This window comes from Neltuma alba, unplaced genomic scaffold, assembly GCF_004799145.2.
Source record: "Neltuma alba isolate B1F8T4 unplaced genomic scaffold, ASM479914v2 tig00012529_pilon, whole genome shotgun sequence".
In the NCBI taxonomy this organism is placed as follows: domain Eukaryota; kingdom Viridiplantae; phylum Streptophyta; class Magnoliopsida; order Fabales; family Fabaceae; genus Neltuma; species Neltuma alba.
This window is the reverse complement of record NW_021636994.1, coordinates 44,675-65,124: the sequence shown is the minus strand read 5'-3', so window position 1 is coordinate 65,124 and position 20,450 is coordinate 44,675. Positions and strand designations below refer to the sequence as shown.

The window sequence follows — 20,450 nt, the reverse complement described above, 5'->3', positions numbered from 1 at the left end:
ATCTTCGTGGGAAGGATAATACCAAGAGCAAATCACATGAGGACGTCATCCGTGACGGTTTGCAACAAAAAGGTGAAACGATAAAGAGAACTGGTTTTTGAATTAAGCATTTTAAGGGATCATGGATTTTACTTTCTATGAAGAATTATGTTTGGATATGAAAAAACTAAATTATCCCATTAATAAAACATGAAAACGTATGAACCTTAATTTATTCCTAATTTTCAGTAAAACGTATAAATTTTTTTTGGAAAAAATTGTTCATTGCATAATTTTTCAAGATAGGAAAAACATTTTTCAGGATACAAAGCGCTGATTGGAAGGCCCTATAAAGATTACACTCCATGAAAAAGTAAAAAATTTATTCAAATATTAATTGTCATGACTCTTAATCATTCTTCATACTTCATGAGCTTATGAGCCGTTGACACTACTTGTAGGTTGCTGGAGAAACAATGAAAGAGAATTTGGTTTTGTATAGATTTTAACATTTTATCAAATATAATTATCTAAGAAAGGCATTGATTGAAAAACGAAAAGAATAAAGAGGAAAGGAAAAACACCACAAATGAGGAATGACAGTTTAGCAATGATAAATTTGGTGTTTGAAAGGAGTCAGTTAGAGAATCAGCTATCCTATGTGCATGCAATAAAGAAGAAAGTCACCAATGATTTTGTAGTCGAGTGGTATAAAAGTGTTACTGTAATTCATAAGTTTAATCTCGTATGCAATACCAAGTTATTAATGCCTATCTTTTTAAATAAAATAAAAAAAGGAGCAGGACAAAAACACCTGCGAGCTTGAACTGAAGAAATATGGACAGGGAAAAATTCAACAATCCGATTCGAACTTCCCAAGAGCAAAGCACACTACCTTGAACACTAAATTTTCAACATGAAAGGATCCGCATGTGGAAAAGTATCTAACCTTTTACTAATGTACTGATGCTTCCCGAGCGTCGAGAAGATGGCACAAATTATAAAAAATGATTGATACACTACCACTCCGAGAAGGATAATCTCATCTTCAATATCCTCAGCTATTTGCAACACAAATTACCGAATTCTACAGGATGGTTAGATGATAAAAATATCCAGACTCCTATCACAAAGAAGTTATATCCGGATTTGGCCTTCGGCAGCTTAACTAGCATCAAAACATCCTTCGCCAAAAAGGTTCTCAAGACGCCATTGCCAAGGACTCACAGGGAGGGGGCAAATAAACGAAATGGAAACTCACTTGAAGTGAATTAGAAGTAAGAAACTCAGTTATTTATATGCCTGCCATGCCAGTAACCAGGAGAAAACAATCCCTCAAAAACATCAGAGTTCTATCTCAATGTCTAAACACCCATGAGCTCTCCTGAAGCGTCTTGTAGAGTAGTTTTATTTTTCAGCAACTTTGCGAAGCCGTATACATAATCTACTTAGAGGCCATTTAATAAAGAATCTAACGAATTTACCTGCCAAGATATAATAGTGGAAAGTCAACATGAAAGACTTCCAAATCAGGAAATAAAATTGATACAAGTATTTTGCTAATAATAAAGCTCACTCAAGAACGACTTTGCTGAAGGCTCCAATGCCCCGGTTCAGATAAAATGCTCAATCTAGGGTGTGAATGGATATACAATGCCTACTTTTGGACATAATTAATTTAATTTGTTCTTCATCTAAACATATGCCTAAGCTATTAGTATCATGTTCTGCTCATTAACTCGGCTAACACTATTTTTTTTTTTTCAATGTTAATAATATAACAACCATAGACATACATTCACCATCATCGCCCTCTCCCTCTTTGACTTTATAATTCCTAGAAACATTTGTTTCAAATCCCTTAAGGCTAGCTTAGGTGGTGCGGGAGGGACTAGGTAATGGTGCGGGGGTCAAATCTTCTGTATGTAAATAAATAAAAACAAAAGATACACTCTAGAACTCCAAATCTGCACTGAAGAGTAATATACTAAAAGCAAAGTAAAAGTATACAACGTTTTCATTTTTCACCGCAAAAACTATAATATGTTTAATTATGATCCATTTAGAGTATTGCAGACGTTTTTTCCTCTTGATTTAACAGCTCTGAGAAATTCTACAAAATTCCTTGTAAACACAATATGACACTTGAAGGAGAGTTAATTAACAGTGAGACAGAGCAAAATGATTGCTGCAGCCAAACATCACCCCTACGGAATTATAGAACCTTGCTGAAGTGCTCAAATATATCAAAATCTGAGACCGGTGCATTATACATGTTCGCTGTCCACATATTTAATATGTTAGGTTGATTGAGAGCATGAATGTTCGCTTAGGAAAAAACAAATTCATTTCATATATGCACGCTAAAGAAAATTCAAGGACTGAAAATAACAAACATGGGTGCATTGATAAAATTTGCAGCTGGTGCTGACCTTAGTTCAAACAAGTATTTCCTAGGTAAACATGAAAGGAGGAGAGATCATACCCTTTTAAGTCGTTACTCCTTAGGAAGCATTTTGCAAATTTTTCCATCATCAAGAAGATGATTAATTGCACTCTTAAGCTTGTGATAATCCTCAGCTGAGTTATAAACTTGATGAGAAATCCTGACATAACCAGTTATATAGCCATCCTTATCCTTGGAGTTGCTTTCACCATTTCTCAGAGCCTGGTAATAAATTGGAACTTCGATACCATGATAGTCCCTCAAATACGATCTTAGCCTCAAAGCATCCTCGTCACTCGTGACACCTAGTCTAGAGGGTAACCCCACCATTATCATGCTCGCGCACATTTCAGGAGGTGACCCAAGATTTGTCGCCCAAGATTCAGCCAGCATGCTACCCATTTTAACGACCTCCTCATGGTTCCTCTTCATAATTCCCTCAATCCCACCTTCAAAGCGATTCACGAAATTTAATATCGATGGCACCACAAGTTGCGGGCTGTAGTCCCGTGCTCCAACCCATGCACTTTCAATCGGTAGTCCATTCCCATATTCATGCGAAACCACAGGGTGGTGCAAATCAAAAATAGCACTAGAATTTTTACAATGTAAAAAAGCAACAGACGGCGGAGAAAAAAACCACTTATACAAGTTACTGACATAAAAGTCAGCCCCAATTTCGTTAACATCAATATGCAAGCTTCCAATTGCGTGAGCTCCATCGACAAAAACCTGGTCTACTCCTTGCTCTCTACAAATTTTGATTAATTCACGAACAGGAAGGACAATAGACGGCATAGAAGTGATATGGTCGAGGATTGCCAACCTAACTCTTCCTCCGTTAGCTTTACCTCTTTCGAGCCCTTTCTTGAACTCGGTTATTATCTCTTCGTTCGAATGAACTGGAAATGGAAGCCGAACTTCGACTAATGACCCACCAGCTGGGATAACGTAGGCTTGGATGGATTTTTTGACAGCTGGGAAAGCAGAGTCAAACATTATAACAGTGTCGTTCTTCTGAAACTTACCCTGAACAAACCGACGACCAATCCGTTGGAGAATGATGGCAGCGGCGGTGGTCGCATTGTCCACGAGAGAGACGTCGTTGACGTCGTCAGCATGTATTAAATCCTTTATTAAAGTCCGTGACTCGAGAATTGCCTTCTGCAGCGTGTTGTAGAAGAAATCGTCCGGCTGCTGGAGGAACCGGAGTTGCCACTTGTTTTGAGCAGCGAGAACGGAGCGAGGGCAGCTTCCGAAGCTGCCGTTGTTGATTCGGGCAACACCTGCCTGATGGTGAGAAAACTCCTCGCGGATTTCGGATTCGGAAATGAACCCAGACAGCCTTCGTTTTTTAGGGGTGCGGTGGTTTTCTGGACTGCCCTCGTCGTTCCGATGGTCCTCATCCATCCTCGACAACGTTAGAAACTTAGGGTTTATTGGGTAATGTGGCCATCAAATGAGGAAAATCTCCAAACTCTAGGGCTTTAGCAATAGCTAGTAAGCTATCGGATATAGGGGGAGCTGGGGGCGGCAACAGGCGAAGATTGGACGAGCCTCATGCTGTCGTTACACGGCAATCGTTTTAGAGCTTAGACCCTGTGGATCACCGTGGGTCCAGATTCAGTGCATCGGCAACTCAATGGCTTCGGTGATGTCACATGTTTGTCTTTTCAATAATAATAAATACAGGGATGAGTTAAAACTACAATCAAATCTTTAAACATAAGATGCCGATTTATTTTATTTTTTTTATATTTATTTACCCTTTTAAAGTATTTTTCTGTTAATTGTAGATGGTAACAGGTTTTTATAATTATTACTATTGTAAAAAGAGAAGGTGCCAATGCATCAAGTTTTGATTTTAGGAAAAGTTAAAAAAAAACCTCTAAAATTTTAAAATTCTAAATCAGTATTTATTTTTTAAATAGTGTTAATTGTTCATAAAGTGTAGTAAATAAAACTGATTAAAAATTTTTAAAATTTAAAAATATTTTTTTGAAATTCTCATTTGATTATGTCCGAAGTGAGTGCAACATTACATCACCCCACCCAAAATTTTGTGTAGGAAGACAAGTGGTGAACCGCCTAGATTCACTTGGTATTTTTTTGACCTAACGTTGCTTATTGGTATGAATTTGCTTTTAGAACTATTTAAAATAACTTATAAATAGTTTTTTAATCGTGATTTATGATATACGAGATAAGTATGTTATAAAAGTTTTATCTTAACTTATGTAAAATGTGTCTATAAGTGATTTTAAAAATTATACCAAATAGAGCCTTTATTTTTATTTTTATTTTGTGTCTGTTGAACAGTATATTAAAAAAAGTTAAATATCAGCTGTCCAATTTCATCATGCGGATTTAGATGCATGAAGCCGAAGAGCAGCCTGTGCTCACCTTGCACGGAATTCATCTTAATACATTTCTTGATTAAGATAGTTACATAGTTGTCTAATTGATAACCATTCAGTGCAGGGTGAATTGTTAAAATGAGATTAACCAATTTACCTCCTATATTAATCATATAATGCAGATCAATTGTACGATGGCACAAAAAAAAAAAAAAGAGATCAATTGCAGACCTTTTTAATTAAACATACGGAAAATGGTAAAAAAAACCTGCTGATATAGAAAAATTACAAATAAGAACCCATAACAACATTAGTATGTGTTTTGACAACAAAAGTACTTCCTCCAGTTCAGAATATAAATTAAACTTTATTCATTTATGATTTTCAATAAACTAGTTAAAACCAATTTAAGACAATAAATATATAAGGCATATATTTGTTTTTCCAAACATATCTTTATTAATGAAAAAAATAAATAAAAGATGTAATAAATGAATAAAAAAAAAGAGAATGTATGAGGATACAATTGGAAAAAACTCATTAAATACTTGGACAAAAGTCAAGGTTATCTTATAAAAAAACCAAGCCTCTTTAATAAAGTTTAACTTATATTTGTTTTGACAACAATTTTTGTAAACCGGTCCTTACGTATGATTTTTCTAATTTGGCAGTCTTTTTTGTTATTTTTTCTTAAAAATATTTAATATTACTTAATAATGGTTTCTACGGTGTCTCTTCTCCTCACAGACAACATTTTGATGTATAGATAGATAGATAGCGTGTAAAACGGATCCGCAGAAAAACCAAGCACAAGATTAACAGGGCAATCAATCTTCAATATAGTATTTAGCGCACATTATCCATTTCGTGAGCTCGTCATTTCATTGTCTGCGTGAAGACGCGATTTTCCTCAAACATTGATAGTCGTGTATTTTTCCGTGGGTGTAGGGTGTCAAACCAGAAAACTGAAAACGAACTATTCAGATCAATAATTTTTATAGTGTAGTATCCTGGTTCTTAATATTTGTCACCATTTATTTTTTTGATACATTTTTTTACCATTTATTTAATCATGGTATTAAAGTGAAGGAGTGATTTGCGTTTCAAATTCTCTTAATGTAAGAAAAAAAGCAAAATAAATTATTTTTAAAATAATAAAAATCACGTGCCCAAAAAATAATTTTAAAATGTTAAACTTGTATCCTTTTTTTATGCAGCCAACCTGACTTAAAGAGGTGTTTGTCAAGATTAAAAAGTACTGTTTAAAAGTATTTTTTAGTAAAATGAGATAATTTTTTTATATATTTATTTTGTATATTATAAAAGTACTTTTAAAATAATGGTTTGGTTTTTATTCAAATATCCCTTAATTAAAAATTTCATCCCTTAGGTTTAAAATTTAAACTCGAGATGCTATATTCAGGTTAAAAAATAGAGATGCTAGAGATTAATAGTTTTTTTCATCACATATAAAATTAAAACTTCATGTCTATTGCCTGGCAAAAAATACTTCATATTTATTGAAAAGACGAAAAGCAAAAAATTCATTAAGCAGATTCTGCTAGTTTAGCATAACAGGCTTAAAAAAGGTGGCACGGTCCTGCCGTAGGTGCTAGTGAATGATTGTCCAAGTGAAAACAGAGCGAGGGCGATTGGGAAATACTGAATGACTCGAGAGCAATGAAGACGCAGGAGAGTCAACATATCAGTTACTTGGTCTTTCATGATCATCTCATTTTCTTTCTTTAAGAATCCTGCGGCTCAACAGCTTCACATCCCTCTCAGGTATGTAAATCTCATTTCATTATTGATGCATCAATTCATTCAGAGGAAATTTCGATCCACCGTGAAAACCCTAGATTATTATTTGGGTGAATGTAGCCATTTACTGTTGAGGATTGCGGTTTGTGTTGAATTGGCTGCTGGATTACTATCTGCAGAGATTGTCTCTGAGAAGGTTCGATCATCGGGAGGTTTTAGATGTCTCTCGTTCGTCATCTTCGACAAATTCAAAGGTGTGAAACAAGATCCTTGACGAGGGTGCGTATATTTTCTTGACAGTCTTGATTCTTATCATCTTCCCAATTTAATGCTGCCACAATTCTTTAAATTTCGATAAAGGTCGATTCTTGATACTGGGTTTGTAAGCATTCTTGCGTTTCTGGCTACTCCGAATTCCGATGGCTAGCCCAACACAACCAGATGTTGGGTCCTCCACCAGTGTCTCCCCTTTTAATCCAGACAGACAGAATCCTTACCATGAGAAAAGTCCAATTGTCCCTCCCCCTCCAAGTTTTGCTTCACCACCTAGATTTCCTCCTCCCAAATTACAACAAGATCAAGCACCTTCACCTTCCATGAGGACCCCACCCCTGTTATCACCAGCCAACGGTGTTAAAACAGGCAGTCCTGTTCCGCATTTGAGCACTCCCCCTGGACCTCCTGTTTTTATTAGACCTGTCCGTCCAGCTGCTGTCCCTTTTCGCACATCTCCTGCATCACCTCAGCCAGTTGCTTTATCTTCGGGCTCATCTTTGCCAACTTCATCGTCGCCTCAATTTTCAAATGGATCATTTGAGTTGCAGCACCGAGCTTCCGACGTCAGAGAAGACCAAGCTCCTTTTGGGGAATCTTCATTTGTTCTTTTCTCGGCCCATAAGGTATATCTTTGTATATTGTACTTTTTAATAAGGAGTTGGTTTTGGTATTGAAATAAATGAGTTCTTAAGCATATACATCTGGTGTGTGACAATCTAACGCAATTTATTCTGCCATGTATTTCATATTTTACAGTTATTTTTTTGCTGTGTTGGTTAAAAAAATTGGATATAGGTAGTTTAAGATTTTTCATGCTCAAATTTAAGCCATTTTGTTTGTTTTGACCTTTTCTTTTCCATATATCAAGTAGGTATTGAAGCAGAAAAAACTAGCAAATGTACCCAGTTTAGGTTTTGGGGCATTAGTCTCTCCTGGAAAGGAAGTCCCAACAGGCCCTCAAGTAATTCAACGTGAGCCCCATCGCTGCCAAAGCTGTGGAGCTTATGCAAATATTTATTGCAACATTTTGATTGGATCAGGCCAGTGGCAGTGTGTAGTATGTCGGAAACTGAATGGAAGTGATGGCGAGTATGTTGCCTCCAGCAAGGAAGACCTTCGCAGATTTCCAGAACTTTCATCACCCATGGTTGATTATGTGCAAACTGGGAATAAGAGACCTGGTTTTGTTCCAGTTTCAGATTCGAGAATGACTGCACCAATTGTTCTTGTGATAGATGAGTGCTTAGATGAACCTCACCTACATCACCTACAGAGCTCATTGCATGCTTTTGTTGATTCACTGCCCCCTACAACAAGGATAGGCATTGTACTCTATGGCCGCACTGTGTCAGTTTATGACTTTTCGGAGGAGTCAGTTGCATCTGCTGATGTGCTTCCTGGGGACAAATCACCAACCCAAGAATCTTTGAAAGCATTGATTTATGGTACTGGTATATACTTGTCACCAATGCATGCCTCACTTCCTGTAGCACATGCCATTTTCTCATCATTGAGGCCATACAAGCTGAACATGCCTGAAGCTTCCAGGGATCGGTGTCTAGGTACTGCTGTTGAGGTTGCTCTTGCTATAATTCAGGGACCTTCTGCAGACCTGTCCCGAGGGGTAGTAAAAAGGTCAGGGGGCTACAGCAGAATTATTGTCTGTGCCGGTGGACCCAATACTTATGGCCCTGGATCTGTTCCTCACTCTTTTAGTCACCCTAATTATCCTCACATGGAAAAGACAGCATTGAAATGGATGGAAAATCTAGGTTGTGTGGCTCATAGTCATAATACTGTGGTTGACATTTTGTGTGCTGGAACATGCCCTGTCAGAGTTCCTATTTTGCAGCCTCTTGCAAAAGCATCAGGTGGTGTTTTGGTTCTCCATGATGATTTTGGGGAAGCTTTTGGTGTTAATTTGCAAAGGGCATCTGCCAGAGCAGCAGGCTCCCATGGTTTGTTGGAATTACGTACTTCAGATGATATTCTTATAACCCAAGTTGTGGGCCCTGGTGAAGAGGCACATGTGGACACCCATGAATTCTTTAAAAATGACAGTGCACTTTATATTCAGATGCTGAGTGTCGAAGAAACTCAGAGCTTCTCTATATCCATGGAAACTAAAGGAGATATCAAAAGTGATAGCGTGTTTTTCCAGTTCGCAATTCTGTATTCAAATGTCTATCAAGCTGATGTATCGAGGGTGATGACTGTTAGGCTACCAACTGTAGATAGTATTTCAGGATATCTTGAGAGTGTTCAAGATGAAGTGGCAGCAGTCCTCATTGCAAAGAGGACTCTACTACGTGCAAAAAACTATTCTGATGCAATTGACATGCGAGCCACAGTAGACGAAAGAATCAATGACATTGCTATGAAATTTGGCTCCCAATTACCCAAGTCAAAACTTTATCGTTTCCCAAAGGAGTTATCTCTCTTACCTGAGCTCCTTTTCCACCTCAAAAGGGGGCCACTATTGGGAAGCATCATTGGTCATGAGGATGAGAGGTCTGTGCTACGAAGTCTGTTTTTAAATGCATCATTCGATCTATCACTCCGAATGGTTGCTCCTCGCTGTTTAATGCACAGGGAGGGGGGGACTTTTGAGGAGCTACCAGCTTATGATCTTGCTATGCAGTCTGATGCTGCTGTTGTTCTTGATCATGGCACTGATGTCTTCATTTGGCTGGTAAGCCACCTAGTATTCTCCTACTGTTTCTGAGTGACGTTTTAGTTGGACAATGATGTTGCAGATTCACTGCTCATAATCTCTTTTGCCTTTTCTCATTTGTTTTTTTTTCTTTTATTTCTTTATTTTGTTTTCCCCCTTAGGTTTTTTTTTTTTGGGGGGGGGGGGCGCCTTGGGGGGACTGGACCCGTAGTGCAGCAGAAAGTTAGTTTCTGGTTATCTCTGTTTAAGAACAGTAGGTAGTAGAGGGCATAACCTGCACCTGGCGAGGGCTGCTGTCAACTTGAAACATACATTAAGTTCTCTGGTTTGACCACAAATCCCTTAGTCGGCCCTTTAATAAATGTAATATCTTATGCCTTTAAGCTTGCATGCTAGTACTCTTCAAAAAATGCCGATCATGATTATTGTAAGCTAAACATCTCTTCAAATTAAAATTTTTAATTGCTGTATCTCAGGGTGCTGAACTTGCAGCTGATGAAGGAAGAAGTGCCGCTGCATTAGCTGCTTGCCGAACATTAGCTGAGGAGCTTACTGAATTGCGTTTTCCAGCTCCCCGTATCCTCGCATTTAAGGTTAGTTTTCACATGTTCTTCCCTGCATATCTCCCCTTTTAATCTCCTGCTCGGATGGTAACCTGTGACAGATAATTTACATTTGAAACAGGAGGGTAGCTCACAGGCTCGGTATTTTGTTTCTCGTCTCATCCCAGCACACAAGGATCCTCCTTATGAGCAGGCAAGTAACATGTTAATTGTTTATTGCTTGAAAAAGTTTGTTTCAGTGATTGCTCTGCCGGGAAGTTCCTGTTAATATATATCCGGCATTGACCTAAATTAAACAGGATAACAATTCTGTCAATACATGGGGGATGATTTTAATTTTTTCAGGAGGCACGATTCCCACAACTTAGGTCATTGACACCAGAGCAACGGACGAAGCTAAAAAGCAGTTTCCTTCACTTTGATGATCCTAGTTTCTGCGAGTGGATGAGAAGTTTGAAAGTGGTACCACCAGAAGTTAGTTGATCGATCTGCTGGGTAGCCTATGGGGTTCAATTACCCTCCAGATGATCTTGGGAGCTGCATCTTCCCATCAGAGCAGGCCTTTCGTTTTCTATGATTTCTGGCTCTGTTGCCGGTGAGGAGGAGCTTTGTTTAGATGATTTATCAAATGTTGTGTTGATCTTCAAATGTCATGTCTTCTCCACCTCCCGAAGATTTTGTTCACCTCCAGAGTCCAAATTGCATCTGTACCGTTGTAACCAATCTTTCTCAATGGCTGCGACTAAGACTGGAAAAAGGTTCATTTTTTTCCTTAATTTTTATGACGTCAATTTTTATCATAAAGCAATAAAGGATTTCTGTTTATTTATATTTAAAGCTTTATTGAAGGTTTCTTTTTTCCTTTTAACAAAAATTGAATTACTTAAATGCTCGTTACGTCGTCTCATTTAACAGCAGAGGCCAGGATTGTTCAGCATAGCTAAACTAGAGGATGTGCAGCCCTGCGAGTTTCAAGTGTAGATTTTATGTGGTTTATTAAGGAAACCAGTGTGTATCAATATCAATAAATCATGAGTATTAATCAATATAGCTAGTAAATATCACGTAGGTGCGATTTATTTTCTCGCTTGTAAGGAAAGCCTACCAGACATGCCTATGCCTACATGAGTGAACATCAGCTTGTTTTGGACCCAGAACCAGAAAAATCAAATTTTAAAAATATAAAACATAATGTTGATGCTTCTTAGTAAATTGTATAGCAAGCTAAATTCGCAGAACTCGAGCATAATTTTTTTTTTTCCAGTGATTTGTGTGGATGATATGGATAGTGAAACTATTCGTATTGACTGACCAAGTCTATTAATTTGTTAATTTGTCTGTAAAACGGCACGAATCCAATCGAATGAATTCTTTAAATTGTCAATTATGCGCGAATAATAGATTAATTATTGACATCATTTATACTATTAATTTGCATAACCTTAAATTTAAAAAATGTCATCAAATTTAAAAGAATTAATACAAATTTCGGTCCTTTAAATTTACTTTATTTTGGTTTTGGTTTCTTAAATTTTAAATAATAGATTTTGGTCTCTCAAATTTCTTTTGATTTAAAATATTAGTTCTAATAATCTAATAAAAACTTATAATGTTTTACTTGTTGAGAGAGCAAAATTTATTATTTGAAATTTGATGGATCAAAACTAAATGAGAACAAATTTGATTATATCAACCAAATTTAAAAACTACAATATTTCTGGTCCGGGGCAAAGTAGGGAGGAATCAAGATTAAAAATACATATATAGTACGGATTTTTCATAAATATTGGGAGATAGGTTATGCACCTTGTAATGAAATAAGCTAGAAATTAATTTATCCGTGACACAAATTCAATGGCATGGTCTGGAACTAGAGACAGGATGTAACTATAAGAAGGACAGAGACCTGAAAACATACGTAGTAATACTTCCGGTTCTAATTGTAAAACTTTATTTATAATTTATTAATGAGATCTTATAAACAGGACAGGAGGTAGTATAAAATTTGTATAAAACTTAAAACATTAATATATGTACAATACGGAAAAAAAAAATTAAAACATCGTTCCGCTAAAATTCCCCCTCCAGCACTGGTTCTGGCATCACTCATAACCAAGTAAATGACTGTGAAGATTCTACCACATGATATCGTACATTGAATTTTGCATTAAGATATCATTTTCCCTATATAATGATAATAATCTCTATTACGAGATTCCTTACAAAGGATAATCAAACAATACGATCGGAATCGGCAAGAGAAAAGAGGGAAAAATGAGCAGCTCTGACGGAGAACTCGGGGGAGCATGAACTTTTGAAGTTATCAAAGACACCGGAGAAATTCTTGCATGGAGGAGTATGGCCCACTTTATCTGAGTTGGACTGATTTTATTGGAGAGGGTTAGATGAGCTGGCACCTAATAATATTTCTAATCACTCCAATACTAAAGTTCGGAATAACAGGGTGTCACTGCTTGAAAAATAAAGGGGAGCGCGTAGATTCTCAATCCAGCCGCCGAATTCGGGTAGCGAATAAGTGAGCATCCTGGGCATTGACAAGTGACGCCACAATTGCAGTCGTGTTCGCTCGTTTCCTTGACCGCCATTTGCTTCCCCTCCGGCATATTTGTAACGGGTAACTGAGATTGTGGTTACGTCTCGGTTCAGATACTTTATCTTGACGAGTATTACTATCTCTAGGCTGATAAACCTGATCTACAATTTCCTGTTCTTTTAGGTGGAGCACCAGGATGGCCGGAACAGAAGCTAAAAAGGCCACTGCAAAACAATCTGGTGGTTACTTTTTGTGTCTCTTGCCTTGTTTGTTTCCACATTATGGTGCCTAATTGTGAATCATTCGTGTTTCCTAACACTGGCTTCACAGGTGGGAAGAAGAAGGAGGTGAAGAAGGAGACAGGTTTAGGGCTTTCAAATCGAAAGGCAGACAACTTTGGGGAGTGGTACTCTGAGGTACCCTTTTCAAATTATCGACAACTGTGTTTTCTGTTGGGCGATTGATTATGTATTAAGGCAAACTTATCTATCTTGATCTGAGTTTTCTTTCCTAAAATTTTGTGGAGATTATAATCGCAATAGTTGCATATTTGCTGGAGTTCCATAGTTCTGGTTATTACTGCCTAAACTGAATCTGACCAAAACAAGCACACTGTTGTTTATGTCGGTTGACTTTAGCTATGGGGTGCAAAATCCGATGACAAGATATTTGTCAGGCTTTTCCTAAATAATTTTCTGGTGATGTGACGTTCCAGGTAGTTGTCAATGCAGAAATGATTGAGTACTATGACATTTCTGGATGTTACATTCTTAGGCCATGGGCAATGTCAATCTGGGAGGTGATGCAAGTGAGTTCATAGATTCTTTTCATTTCCATTCTCCATTGTTACACTTTATATTAGTTACACATAGTTTGAGGAAGCTATTGTTAGGTGTAGATTTAACTTTTGAAGAAACTCTGGTTCTTTATGCTTGGAAATGGACTTCTTCAAGACAATCTTCTTAGCACTCCAGATTTCAGGTTACTTTGATTCATCTATCTTTAAAGTTTAAACTTTTGAAAATCAATGTGCAGGCCTTCTTTGATGCAGAGTTAAAGAAGATGAAAGTCAAGAACTGCTACTTCCCTTTATTTGTGTCACCTGGCGTTTTGCAAAAGGAGAAGGATCATGTTGAGGGCTTTGCACCAGAGGTGAAATGATATTGTCTTTACGGATATGTACAAGGTCTATTTAAAGTCGTTGAGTTTTGTTAAGTTAGGAATAATTCGTCTTGTTTATGCAGAAATTGGATTGCCTTATAGAAGGATATTTTCAGTTCAGAATCATTTTTGTGGTGCTAGGAAATAATAATCTCTTTGCTTTTTGCCAGGTTGCTTGGGTGACAAAGTCTGGGGAAACTGATCTAGAGATTCCTATTGCTATCCGTCCAACAAGTGAAACCGTCATGTATCCGTACTACTCCAAGTGGATAAGGGGACATCGTGATTTGCCTATGAAACTTAATCAATGGTGCAATGTAGTTAGATGGGAGTTCAGTAATCCCACACCATTCATCAGGTATCGCGTAGCCTTCTTCCGCTTTGTTTCCTTTTCTCATGCTACATCTTAATGGGCTAGGTAGTTGGTGCCTTATTATGTGGAAATTAATGCGCGCTTTCAAACATAAACTAGATGACTCGTTGGAATTTCAAGCCTTCAGTATGTTCTTTGTTGTGCCGTTTAATCATGATCCGAATATCCTTTTCTCTTATGGTGAAAGTTTCATAAATAATGAATTGGTCATAGTGAAGTGGTTTTGCTAAACAATAGTTCTTGATGTTCTTTTGAATCTTAGGCTTCAGAAAAAAATTAGAAACGTGATAAATTAAACATTTTGTTGTATAATTTGCTCTCACAATCAGTTGCTATCACGAAGATAAATTTGCATGGATTATTTTTGTCGAAGAAATTGTTTATTGTGTTTTTCTGGTCTCAATACTTCTTTTGGTTGCAGGAGCCGTGAGTTTCTTTGGCAGGAAGGGCATACTGCTTTCGCAACAAAGGAGGAGGCAGATGCAGAGGTGTGATGCTTGTATTACTTCAGTCTTAGATTTGATATCGAATTGCTGCTTTGGTCTCATGTTTTATATAACTGAATTAATTTTGTTACTTTTCCTTTATCCAAATCTATCTAAAGAAGAACTAAGTTCTGGGTTTTTTAAATACCTTTCTCGTTCCTTGGGTACTTTCTAGTAATTGCTGACAATTTCCTTTGTTCTTTCAGCTGAACATGTGTGTCTTATAATACATTCTCTTTCTTTCTCTGTCAATTATTTGGTAGCAAGGTTTTGTTATATTTGAGCTTGTTTTTTTGCATATGGTGCATGTGATCTGCATCAGATTTTGCATATTGATGAAGCAAATACAGGGCTAGTTCTAAATAATTAATATAAACTTCATCAGAGTCTAGGCCAAATATGGTGAAATCGGGGTTGAATTCTTGAAGATACAGTCTGAAGCAATGTTAAATAATTTTCCCTTATTTTGATTATATTTGGCGTCTGGGTCCAATTCCTGGAGAGTACTGGTGGGGAAATTTGAGTGTAACGGTTCATCCTCCATATTAAGGGCGAGAGGTTAATGAAACTGGAGTTCTTATGCCCATGCTTTATTTCTAGTTCATTTGAATCTTATAAAATAAACATTGTAATGCTACCAAATAAATTTGTAGTTTATGTGGTAATGAACGTTGAATTGAGAAATTGTACATTCATTTAAAGCGTAGTAGATTTATGATTGGTAATGTCGTAAACAATAGATAGGCAAAGGCAAACATGAATAAATATTACTTTCTTGATCAAGGACAAGGCTTGTTTGCATTTTGCTTGTATAACTATATCTGCATTGGAAACTTAATAGTCAAATACACCTAGCACAATAATTGGATTGAAATGTGCACTAATGAGTTGCTAGGGTTAACTGATTGTTATGGAATATTATGATTGCTAGAGGTGGAACATAAAAGATACTTTTTTTGTTTTTTAATGGGATTGATATATCTGAACTAAATTTGGTAATGAATTGATTTAGTTTAGGTCAAGCTGATGGGAATGAGGGCTAATTTTAGTTTCACTAATTATATATCATGAGCGCTGTTGCAAAGTTTTTGTCACCAATGATTTTAAACCTTCGTTCTTTATTTTTTCAAAGAAAAAGCTTTTTTTACTAATAGTAATGCTCACATACGTGTAATGCATGAGCAATTGATTTCGTAAGCATCTTCTGAAAATTTTTGTTTCTAAAAAATACTAAATTGGTTCTGTTTCAGGTCCTTGAGATCTTGGAATTGTATAGGCGTATATATGAAGAATATCTAGCAATTCCTGTCTTTAAGGGTAAGAAAAGTGAACTGGAGAAGTTTGCTGGTGGACTTTACACCACTAGTGTTGAGGTACATATCTGACTTACTTGCATGATAAGCAATATTACTTAAATGGTGAAATTTTGTTTACTAAGTTGCAATGTACCATATACTAGGCATTTATTCCGAACACTGGTCGTGGCATACAAGGTGCAACTTCTCATTGTCTTGGGCAAAATTTTGCTAAAATGTTTGAGATAAATTTTGAAAATGAGAAGGGAGAGAAAGCAATGGCCTGGCAGAACTCATGGGCCTATAGCACTCGAACTGTAAGCTTTGATTTTAATAATATAACTGCAATCAAGAACTCCTATACATCAGAACGTGTTTATATTTCTTTTCGTTTTCACAGATTGGGGTCATGGTGATGGTTCATGGGGATGACAAGGGACTTGTGCTGCCACCTAAAGTAGCATCAGTGCAAGTCATTGTGATTCCAGTGCCTTATAAAGATGCTGATACGCAAGGTATTCTTGATGCCTGCGCTGCCACCGTGAATACTTTATGTGAAGCAGGTATTCGTGCTGAGTCAGACTTTAGAGATAACTATTCTCCTGGGTGGAAGTATTCACACTGGGAAATGAAAGGTGTTCCCCTAAGGATTGAAATCGGGCCAAAGGATTTGGCAAATAAGCAGGTCACCAACCTTTTCTTATCATTGCATAAACTCTTGTGTATCTTCTATGCTGTCACTTGTCAGTATGGACAACTATCAACAATCTTCAGATAATGCACAGGTGCGTGCTGTTCGACGTGATAATATGGGAAAAATAGACGTACCCATGGAGGATTTGGTCAAGCAAGTCAAAGACTTGCTGCATGATATTCAACGAAACCTATTTGATGTGGCCAAACAAAAACGAGATGCATGCATTCAGGTTGTACATACTTGGGATGAATTTGTTGAAGCATTGAGCCAACGGAAAATGATCTTGGCCCCTTGGTGTGATGAGGAGGTATGGGTTGTGCGAAAGTAGTCCTAATTTTTAATTTCATGTCTTGATGCTGAATCTTTGCGACATTTGCAATACAATACTTTGTTTTGCATTATCAACACTTGTTTCGTTCGTAAAATTTATGCTCCCGTTCACTTACATAATGATTGGATGGGAGATTTTGTAGCGCAGGGACCCCTCCCCTCCCCTCCCCTCCAAAATGGGTGGTTCTTTAGGAGGATTTGCGCTGCTTCTGTGTGCTATGACTAAAATAACTTTGTAAATTTTTAATATTCTCATACTAGCTGTCATATTTAATAATTAAAAAACCCACGCGACACCAACATCACCTTTGTCTCTTCTTTATCTCAGCTCCAGGCTCATTTCTTTGCTCTTTTTTTTCCCAAAATAAAAAATCAAATAATTCCTTTAAATGAGAAGATTAATAAAAATTTATATTAAACAATGTATGAGAAGTGCTTCTTTGTCTGTATATGGAGTTTTTTTCCCCTTACTAACAGTAAATTTTTCTCAGCCCGTGGAAGTAGATGTGAAAGCAAGGACAAAGGGTGAGATGGGAGCAGCTAAGACGCTTTGTACCCCCTTTGACCAACCAGAACTCCCTGAAGGTAACATTTCTTTTCACCCGTCTTTGTGTGGATATTTGCCATTGACTTCAAACCACAACATTTATAAATTGTTTCTTCTGTGTATGAATTAATCCTTCAATGCTTCCTCTTATCCTAACTACACGCGTTGGCTTGCATTTCCATTTGATATCTTATATGTTGAAACCTGCTTGTATGAATTCAAGAAAACTATTTTGTTACTAAACCTCACAATTTGAAATGTCTTCGGATTCGTAATTTGACTACCGTGATTAGAAGGACTGGAATTTACCAATCTCAGATCCTTCACATTATTCTGAAATTTTCTAACTGATTGTTGACTTCGATGTTGATCTTAAATACGGGTTCAGCCTCACTTCTTGCTTCAAATACATATTGTTGGATTTGGTATATTTTGAGCGCTAAAATTGTTGCTGACTACCCATTATCTTAATGGAGATTTCTTTACTCTTTATGCTAAGTGTTTGGATTGACCATTGAATTTTCAGGGAATAATGGGGAGGCACTCAGAGCTACCCCTTTTTATTTTTGTTGCTGGCTAAGTGATGTCACTTATAGTGCAACTATATTTGCTTCATGAGCAAATACTACCTCCGGTGCTTAATATAAAAATTAGTTGATTAATTTGAGTATATTAAAGAAGTTTGTTAAATTAGTTATTTATAATAAATAGGTGCTGTTTTCTAAAATATCTTTGCTAATCAAGTATATTAACATGTGCAACTACTACAAAGACTAGTTTGGGGGAAAATAAATAAATATGAGAGACAAAGTGGATTGAGATTTCATATTTAGGACCAAAATAAAAATTAAATTAGTTTTTGTATCAAGGATCGGAGGTAGTATATGCATAACTAGAAAATTCTAATCAATTGTAGTTTATATTGCTTGCTAATTAAAACGTCTTTTGCCCCTTTTTGGCTTAGATACCAAGTGCTTTGCATCAGGAAAGCCGGCTAAGAAGTGGACATACTGGGGCAGAAGTTACTAGACTCCTGGTTCTTCCTAAGAAATGAAATGCCATTAGTGGTGCCTGTTCTGGATTTAGGGGGTACACAAAATTGGATTATTTTTGCATGTGAGAATTTTATTTATATTTCCTATGCAGTTGGTATGGTTTAGATGTTGGGTCTTACCCTTGAAATTAATGTTCTAGACTAATTCAAATTTTGGCTTATTGTTAAACTTTTGAATATTCTGAAGATCTATATATCTATATATGATTAAAATATATGTGAAGTTGTAATTTTTTTAATGAGTTATCAATTGTAGAACTTATAATTTTGTGTGAAAAAAAAAAAGTCTCGTCTAGCTTATTTGTTGGTCATCTCTTGGGATAACAATTTAAAAGGATATATGCTAATTACGCAACACGTAAAATTTTAGCTACTGACGTTTACGAAGGGAGAGGAAACCAAAATCTGTACCATCATAGCAAAATCTCTATTAAATTATCAAATTTAAGAAGCCTCAACAGGGAAGGAAACCCCTGCCTCCAACCCAATCTTGGCAGATGGATTGACTAGGGAACTGGATTCACTCTGGTTCTACCCCTGGATCGGCGGCACAGGTGTAAAGAAGAAGCAAGGCGGGGAATCAAAGCGAAGGGAATTTTGGGAAAGAGAGAAGCGAGAGGGCTCTATCGTGGCGCGGGTTGCTGTTGGTTTGTCTTCTTTAGGTCCGCGCCCCAGTCAATCCATTGATGGTGTTTCGGTTGTCACAGAAATTGCTGATTCTTCTGCACTGCTCTCTCGTGTCGTCCGCTGGAGAGCTCGAGTAAAACGGAGAATCACATGAGATGGGTTTAAGACGATTCATGGCATCTCCTTGACAAGGTTCTCCAGGTAACTAGCTACTGATGTATCGTCATAAAGGGGCTACCTCGCTTTCGTCTAACGCTTTGTTAAGCCACGTCAGCCTATGGAGGATCGATTCACAAATATTTTAGAAAATGAGGAGTAACCTTGTAACACTTGAGAATTTTAGGGATGTGTTTTGCGAATTTTTTAGCTGTAAAGGCCTAAGTGGAAACAGATGTAACTTGTAATCTTTTTTTTCGTTGTCACATCTCACTTGAAATTTGAAATCGCACATTGCATCATGCCAAATTTTTTTCTTAAAAAGAAATCGCACATGCAAAAATGAATTTTTGCAGTATTTAATCTTGATGGATTCTCCAAAAAAAGAAAAAACTATACATATATTTTATATTATTTTGTTGTTAATTTCTAACAATATATTCCTAATAATATTATTGAAAATATAACTACATAATTAATAACGAAAATATAAAAATTGAATATATATATATATATATTGCCTGTAAAAATTGAAGATATAAGCTAATTCACTCTGGTACCAATTTTTTCGCCACGAAATGCTGGTGCCACATAAAATTTATAATGATTTGCATTAATTTGTCCAGTTGTAAACAGTATGACTTATGGTTTAAATCACATACGATGAAAGACACCTTAAATCCAATTCCTTTATTTGCTGTTTTAATGAAGATATAATCTATAAGAAAATAAGTCATTCATTTTTTTTTTTGCCAACGAGATTATGTCATTCACAAATTAATGTATTTATATCAAATTTCATGCAACGCATCTTATTAAGTAAAACAAAAAGAAAATGTGAAGACGCTTTTTTTTTTTAAACTTAATTTTCCTTCCTTCCTCTGGTGGGAATATTTCTCTTGCCGTTCAAATTTTCAATTCTTGTTACCGGGGGGAAAAAAATCCAATTCTTCATTTGACAGAAATTGACTCCAGAAAGGAACTAGCATCTTTCACAAATGGACCGGGCCTCATGAAGGTAAGGCTTGCTGGATGGGTTCTAGATTGTTCAGCCATTCAGGCTTCAGCCGCGATGAACAGCGAAACGAGGGTGCATTTCCATGCTTCTATCATAG

General features: G+C 36.7%; 3 protein-coding genes across 7 annotated transcripts; 2 read left to right on the top strand and 1 right to left on the bottom strand.

Moving 5' to 3' along the window:
• Positions 1-819: 819 nt before the first annotated feature.
• LOC114728275 (L-cysteine desulfhydrase) lies at positions 820-3,992 on the bottom strand. The gene is made up of 2 exons (XM_028915154.1): positions 2,465-3,992; positions 820-1,463 (listed from the first exon to the last, which is right to left on the bottom strand). Exon 1 carries the CDS (start codon positions 3,833-3,835, stop codon positions 2,477-2,479), a length of 1,359 nt encoding a protein of 452 aa, XP_028770987.1. The 5' UTR covers positions 3,836-3,992; the 3' UTR covers positions 820-1,463; positions 2,465-2,476.
• A 2,408-nt stretch (positions 3,993-6,400) lies between these two features.
• Positions 6,401-11,102, top strand: LOC114728272 (protein transport protein sec23-1). Of its 5 annotated transcripts, none has more exons than XR_003738658.1 (7): positions 6,401-6,567; positions 6,723-7,442; positions 7,691-9,511; positions 9,970-10,086; positions 10,178-10,249; positions 10,402-10,814; positions 10,975-11,102. XR_003738658.1 is itself a non-coding variant. In XM_028915152.1 (7 exons), the coding sequence occupies exons 3-7, from the start codon at positions 6,963-6,965 to the stop codon at positions 10,537-10,539; spliced, it is 2,628 nt and encodes an 875-aa protein (XP_028770985.1). In that variant the 5' UTR covers positions 6,401-6,567; positions 6,723-6,797; positions 6,904-6,962; the 3' UTR covers positions 10,540-10,908. The 5 variants fall into 5 exon arrangements, 3 of the variants coding, with proteins under 3 accessions (XP_028770985.1, XP_028770983.1, XP_028770984.1); XR_003738657.1 differs by having other exon boundaries at positions 10,972-11,102; XM_028915152.1 differs by lacking the exon at positions 10,975-11,102 and having other exon boundaries at positions 6,723-6,797; positions 6,904-7,442; positions 10,402-10,908.
• Positions 11,103-12,543: 1,441 nt separating this feature from the next.
• LOC114728274 (proline--tRNA ligase, cytoplasmic) lies at positions 12,544-18,794 on the top strand. Its single transcript, XM_028915153.1, has 13 exons — positions 12,544-12,691; positions 12,794-12,849; positions 12,941-13,026; positions 13,326-13,418; positions 13,646-13,762; positions 13,942-14,129; positions 14,566-14,632; positions 15,880-16,002; positions 16,089-16,241; positions 16,325-16,609; positions 16,710-16,928; positions 17,443-17,536; positions 18,463-18,794. The coding sequence occupies exons 2-13, from the start codon at positions 12,807-12,809 to the stop codon at positions 18,525-18,527; spliced, it is 1,533 nt and encodes a 510-aa protein (XP_028770986.1). The 5' UTR covers positions 12,544-12,691; positions 12,794-12,806; the 3' UTR covers positions 18,528-18,794.
• The last annotated feature ends 1,656 nt before the right edge of the window (positions 18,795-20,450 follow it).

Excerpts from the sequence above, each read along its gene's own strand:
- LOC114728272 (XM_028915152.1), top strand. The coding sequence starts at position 6,963 with ATGGCTAGCCCAACACAACCAGATGTTGGGTCCTCCACCAGTGTCTCC. Across the intron at positions 10,087-10,177 it reads CCCGTATCCTCGCATTTAAG|GAGGGTAGCTCACAGGCTCG; the intron begins GTTAGTTTTCAC and ends CATTTGAAACAG. Across the intron at positions 10,250-10,401 it reads AGGATCCTCCTTATGAGCAG|GAGGCACGATTCCCACAACT; the intron begins GCAAGTAACATG and ends TAATTTTTTCAG.
- LOC114728275 (XM_028915154.1), bottom strand. The coding sequence starts at position 3,835 with ATGGATGAGGACCATCGGAACGACGAGGGCAGTCCAGAAAACCACCGC.
- LOC114728274 (XM_028915153.1), top strand. The coding sequence starts at position 12,807 with ATGGCCGGAACAGAAGCTAAAAAGGCCACTGCAAAACAATCTG. Across the intron at positions 13,763-13,941 it reads TTGAGGGCTTTGCACCAGAG|GTTGCTTGGGTGACAAAGTC; the intron begins GTGAAATGATAT and ends GCTTTTTGCCAG. Across the intron at positions 16,242-16,324 it reads GGGCCTATAGCACTCGAACT|ATTGGGGTCATGGTGATGGT; the intron begins GTAAGCTTTGAT and ends TCGTTTTCACAG.